Below are 6,562 nucleotides of genomic sequence, written 5' to 3' on the forward strand. Positions count from 1 at the left end.
AACGGGTGGAAAAACAAAAAAAAAACCACGTGGAAAAACAAAAAAAAAAAAACGGAGGGAAATCAAAAACCGAGCAGGAAAATAAAAATCAGACGCGAAATCGAGCAGCTCGATGAGCTCGTTACACTGTCGCGAGTCAAGCTCAAGCTCGAGGTCGAGCTCGGTATTCGACTCGCGAGTCGAGCTTGAACGCCCCCTAACTCGAGATCAACTAGACTCGTTTACACCCCTACTCAAGTTATACGGCACCCGAATGAATCAAACATCAAACTTGCACACATAAAAGTGAAAATTGGAAGAATAGCCAATCAAAGCCCATAACTTGCATGTCTCATAACATCTATTCATAGAATCTAATTCCAGATAACCACAAAATTTACATTTACACATTATCCAAAAACCAAGAATTTAAATGTCTGCATAAATAATCTTTGGCATAAAGAAAATTAGTGCTCACAAGGCAAATCCACAAAACAAAACAAACATAAATAAAAAAATAAAAACAAAGAAGTGTGGGAATGTCATAGTGGTAGAACCAAAAAAAAGAGTGAACGTGATAGCCTTCTATTTCTTGTTCCTGGCAGCCTGCTGGCCTTCTATTTCCCCTGTTTTGATTGGTTCGGTTGGTGGTATTTTGGGCTGTTTGGCTGCCCCTATTCTCCTATATATATATTTGGTGTTTTGAGAATAAAAAAAGAAGATTATGTGATAATTTTTGGAGTAAAAAACCCGAGGGTTTTCTTCTTGGAAAAGCTTGCGAGCTTGTTCCATTTCTCTTCTTCTTGGGAAACCTTGCGAGCTTGTCCTCTCTTTGATTTCGTCTCGGACTTCTAATCTCCTTCTTCTCGCCATGGTATCCACTCCACATGTATCCTTCTTCTCAATCTTTATAAGTTGTGTTGTGTCATTTTTTATTGAAAGTAGAAGTGTTATTGTGTCCTTTTTATTTGAAGTTGTAAGGTGTTGTTGTATCTTGATTAGTATGTGTGTTTTGTCATTTGGAAGGAAGACAAGTTTTTTTTTATTTGCAATACTATTTTTTTTTTATTGCATCAAAATTCTTTTGATAGAGAATAGATAGACCCTAAATCTAACAAGTGAAATTTCATTGGATATGGAGTTGACAATTTTGATTATAAAAATTTGGAATATTCAAAATTAAATGATCACAACAACAATATCAAGCCTTTATCCCACTACATGGGGTTGGCTACATGAGTCCTTTTTCAAAATTAAATGATCATAATAGGAAAAAATGTTCCTATCAAGTACAAGGACAACTTGACCAATGCCATAAAACATACCTTTGTATGTTGAGCTTAAGGAGATTTTTGAAGATGATCGGTCAAAAGATAGTTTACTAATTCCTTAGAATAATAAGACAGAGGTAGAGCTGAGTAAGCCTAAGATAAACTTAAGATTTGAAAGAATGCTGAAGTATATACATAGATACATTCCTTCCCTGAACTACTTATTCATAATAGATGTTGAACCGAAATGTTTTGAAGAAGAAAATTAACTTGAAACTCTAATGGGTTGGAAATACCGAAAGATAAGAGGGCATTGCTGAACAAATGAATTTTCAGAACCAAGAAGCATGACAATCCTCAAGTAAACTCAATAGCTAACTAACAGGCAGTGCCTCATAGACTTAAATTCCCTTCAAGATAATACATTTTAAATTCGAAATCCTAGTGGTAGATTGCTACTTTGTGGAGAGCCTAAATTACGTCAACAAGCAAGACATTAAACTCAAAAGATTTTGGAGAAATTCAAAATTATATCTCATTTAAAGTTTGTTCTAGATTTCATATGTTTATGACATTTTTGCTAAAATAAAGCCATCTAAATCACAAGTTTCAAATCAAATCTAAAGAAAACTAAAACAAATTTGTCATCACATAATAATCCCATCACTATGAGTCAATCATTTATAAATTATGAAGCAATTAAAGGGTCATTGTATGGTTCTCAAATCTTTTGTAAAGCCACTGATGACGAAGACCATTCAAGGTCTTGCTTAATCTCTCAAAAGTGGCCACAACTTGGGTTCAAGAAGGAGGTTGACAGCAAATTGTGGCAGCTATGTGGAGATCTTTGTGACCAACAATAAGCAAGATGGGGAGAGGAATGCTATTTTGGTAGGCAAGAAGAGCAGCACGTGGCAACTTTGATCAAGGTTGGAAGCATAAGGACATGTCAATAAGAACATCTTTTGTAATGAACAACAACATCTCAATAAGAAGAGGTCGGTGATAGAATTGTGCGATGGTTGGCGATGACAATAACTCTTGAGGGTAGCAAGCTCCTATGGCCGGTGATTTGAGACCAAGGGTGGACAAATGGCAATCTTTGAGACAAATCTTAAATAGGCCTCCCAAAAAGGAGGTGAACTTAATATTTTTTTGCGTTAACATTGAACTTTTACTTTAAACTGGAAATGAAGGAGAGATAAAAGAGAGAGAGAAAGGTGAATCAATATAATAATAAATTTGTATTAGTATATTCCAAGTTGTTTATGGATGCTTTGGTTAGTCATCTAATATTATTACTTATTTAAATAGTGTAAGAGAAAAGTGGGAAATAAAAGAGAGAAAAGGAAAATAAGAGAGATATAACTAACAGTATGTGATAGTTTGACGTGCCTAGTCAAAAACTAGTAGAAACCCTCTTAGTGCAGTCGTGGATGCAGATGAGACTTTCTTGATGATCTGCAAAAAAATTTGTGTTCCTTGTTTCTATTTTATTGCAGTTCTTTATTTTTAGCCATTGATTTGGCTATTTCTCTTGATAGATTAATTTTTCCCAACATTAATTTGGATAATTGATAATAGCACTTTGTCATGTCAAGCATGCATGCTTCCTATTGTCATTTTATGTTAGCAATTATGTCAAACAATAAGCACAAATGCCTTAGCTGTGAGAATGAAATAACAATATTTACTTTTTTAAACTAAAAATTAACAATATTATTTGTTTTAGACCAATTGAAAAAAGGCAGTATGCATTAATTAATCTACAGACTACAATCAACAAAAATCTTCCAGCATAAGAAAAGTGAAGATTTTTTTAGTGGAGGCCCTTTAGTCAACAAAATCAAGTAAGTCTTACAAATTACAATATAAGAAAATATTTCATCATGCCATTTTGCTGCAGAGAATTTATAGATCATTTCATGATGCCTTCTATAATAGATTTCTGCACACCAAACTGAAATAGGGATCTGAAACATAAGTTTTTGTAAACATCCCGTTGCCGCAAATTCAAACATGTGCCTCTTACTAACTCCATTCTTACAATATTTTTCCTGATAAGAATTCAGTCCACAGTTTACAAATTTGTTTGTGCATTAACAACATGCGTTCGCCAAAATAATAATCCCAGACTTACAGACAAATGTGGCAGCAAGAAATTTTTCATTATTTCTTGAACAAACTACAAAGGTTGGCATTAAAAGACATTGAGGATCATAAGATAGGTTTTAAAGGAGATAAGTCAAAAATCAAATTTGCGCTTGCTTAAGCGAGTAAAGCATACCACTTATAATGACGGAGAAGAACACAGGCTGCCACCCTTGATATAGAAAGCACAGTTGAGACTCTACTTATATCTTCATCCTGGTGCTGGCGTATATCACTGATATTTAAGATTGTATAATTTTGCTGAAATATTAAAATTAGAGAATGTCAAAAACATTGAAAAGAATGGAGAACAACTTTGTTCTCTTATTTCTATTGATAACAGCGACGTGTAAATTGATCACTCGAGCTAATTGACAATCTGTAGCATAAAGCAACAAAAATGAAGTCAGATAGGCCTCTTTCATGAAGATTATCATCAAGACAAGCATTCAAAGCATACGACACAATCCAGAGGAGAGAAAAACCATAGAACATCATCACAAATCACAAGGCTTGCTGAGATCTCATATTAAAGATTTATAATATTATTAAACTTGCATAGGGACTACCTAGTGGTTGTTTGGTTACTTTGTATTTTCACTTTTCCAATAAGAGTTTGTGATACACAATGAGCTTCAAAATTTCTCTCAGTATCAAAAAAACAACTTTTCTGAAGCAATTTATGAGAAATTTTATCAGGTTTTGCTAACTCAAATGGTGAGACAACAAGCGTTTGCATTGTATCAGCTTTACCTAGCAGAAAGCAAACAAAACTAAACAAAATGAGGCCCTGGTGGCTTCATGTAAGAGATCAATTCATATTCAACCAGCAAACAATATGAAAAAATTTGGGAGAATCAAATGATCAACACATCAGGCTTGAAGCCTGATTCCTATCCCCTGAAAAGAATGGTTCATTAATGATGAAGGATTCATAAGAAAATCAAAGCATGATTGCCACCAAGTTTATAAGATGAAATTTGCACCAAGTTGACAAGGTTAAATTTTGCTTCAAGCTGTTCCTAATAAGATGTAGACCACCTACATTCCATATAGAATTATCTAGGGAAGGCACCTACATCAGCAACCCTTCAAATTTTAGAAATTTGATAATATTTATTGTTTGGTAAGACTTGTCTAGTAAATTTATTTTATCTTTATTCATCAATGCATAATCATATCTTGTATTTTTTCCAAGTGTTTGTATCATCGAAACAATCCAAAATGCTGCTTCGTTGCAGACTCATGCCGGGTATAAAGATCAAAATCAGCTTGCTGGCCAAGAACGGTACCAGACATGGAAAATATCAAACCAGTGCAAGTTATACTAAAGCATTCAAAAAAATTAACCTAAACTAATCAAAGCGTCTTAAGAAGTCTAACCAAGAAAGCTAATGAAACACCATACTACCCTATCGAGAGACAAAATTATGCTTCCTGACCTCCATTTATCCAGAAAGGCGTCTTATTGTAATGACAATGAAAATTTTAAAAGTTGCGCTAGCCAGAAGAATAAAAAGTGTTCTTCACAAAAAAGTAACCATAGAACATGAGACAGTCAATACAAGGTCCATTTATCACTTCCAAGCAACACATTAACGCGGGAAAGAATAATACTAACAAGTCCTTAGGTTGGGCGAGTTTGCCACCAAAATGACAAACCAACTTCGGCTGGTATCTCAAAGCAAAAAAAGATCACCACTGACAATCTTTAAGATATTCCATTACCTATTCCCCCAAACCCAGCTCAAACCATCTAAATCTTACTTATTTATTGCGCCGCATTACAAATCCCTTACAACAAGCTCATATATCTCAAAAGCCGACCCCGACACCAAACCAATCCATCAAAAAGACCAAATTAAACTTGTAAACAAGCGCGAATCCATCCAAAAGTCAAACAATGGACCTCCATAACAGCCTTTTCATCGCCTCACCTGCTGGCGATGCGAGGTGATGTCCTCAGAGTCCTCTGACTCGTTGTCCACGAAATCGTAATCGGCATCGCCGTCGTCGCTGCCCATCGGCGTCCCTCCGCTGTAGAAATCCTCATCCAAAGAATCCGCATCATACGCGTCATGCATGTCGTCCTCAGAATCCATCGTTCCCCAGCTGCGAACCCTAGACGCCGCAGAGAAAACCCGAAACCCTAGGAACCCCACGGAGACCCTACCAGACTGGAATTAACAGCGTGTTGCGGAGATCAGGCCAAAGCCTGCAGCAGTAAGCAGAAATTCGATCGATCAAACCAACTGTAGGGGATTGAATCTAGAGAAGAAGTGTGCGAAGGGAAAAAGGTAGAGCGAGCGATCGTTGCCTTGATAAGGCGATGATGATAATGGCTTCGGACTTTCGGTGATTAAGGGAGGAATCTCGCCAATTTTTTATTCGTCTTTTCTACGGATACGTTCCTTGAATGCGAGGGTAACAATACCAACTCTTTTTATCGTGCAGTGCGATGAATAGCAGAAGAAAGTTGATAAGCACACGCTAACAGAATTGAGTAGGCTGAATCCGGCGCATTATTTTGAGTAATTTTACGAATTACCGGCGTGTGAATATAGAATTCTTGTGCTTTTAAGACTTTAATGCGCGTGCTGCTTTGCTCCACCAGTAGCGGGTACGGCGGTGAAGTTGTGAAAAGTTGGAGGGAGGTTAGCATGACAAGGTACTTAATTTCCGTTCATCTGGGCCGTTAAAGCAAGCCCATGAGGTATTATTGACCGTTGAGAAAGCGCCGCTACGCAAGACCTTCGGACATATGAAGAGGAAAATACAATATGTTAACGTGTCCTAATTCAGTGGTGTTGATATTTAAAATTCAACTTCTATTTTAATTTCAGATTAGAATCATCTGTCAAAATATGATTTGACATATAAAAAGAAAATCTAATTATTTTTTTTTAAGTATTAGATGAATATTTTTTACTATATGATGAATAATTTATTAACTAATGATTTTTAAGATCAAATAAACTTCTAGAACATCAATAATCATTTGACTATCGCTTAAAATTTTGTGGTATCATTATTTCTAGTCTCAACTATTCAATAGAAACCCTCTTAGACAATGTTATAAGAAATATCCACAAATACACGCAATATATTTCCCTCATTTACTAAAGAAACTTCACTCTTGCCAATAATAACAACCTTTTCAA

General features: G+C 35.6%; 1 protein-coding gene across 1 annotated transcript in view; it reads right to left on the reverse strand.

Annotated features, from left to right (window-relative positions):
* LOC110100080 (probable E3 ubiquitin-protein ligase ARI7) overlaps nucleotides 1-5,859 on the reverse strand; it is a 45,409-nt gene extending 39,550 nt beyond the window's left edge. Inside the window, exons 1-3 of the mRNA XM_028700486.1 lie at nucleotides 5,719-5,859; nucleotides 5,339-5,616; nucleotides 3,538-3,662 (exon numbers count right to left, since the gene is read on the reverse strand). Of these exons, the coding sequence (XP_028556319.1) occupies nucleotides 3,538-3,662; nucleotides 5,339-5,503 (290 nt within the window). The 5' untranslated portion in view covers nucleotides 5,504-5,616; nucleotides 5,719-5,859. The remainder of the gene's footprint in view (nucleotides 1-3,537; nucleotides 3,663-5,338; nucleotides 5,617-5,718) is intronic.
* Nucleotides 5,860-6,562: the final 703 nt, after the last annotated feature.

The sequence above is a fragment of the Dendrobium catenatum genome, unplaced genomic scaffold, assembly GCF_001605985.2.
Source record: "Dendrobium catenatum unplaced genomic scaffold, ASM160598v2 fragScaff_scaffold_1530, whole genome shotgun sequence".
NCBI classification, from domain to species: domain Eukaryota; kingdom Viridiplantae; phylum Streptophyta; class Magnoliopsida; order Asparagales; family Orchidaceae; genus Dendrobium; species Dendrobium catenatum.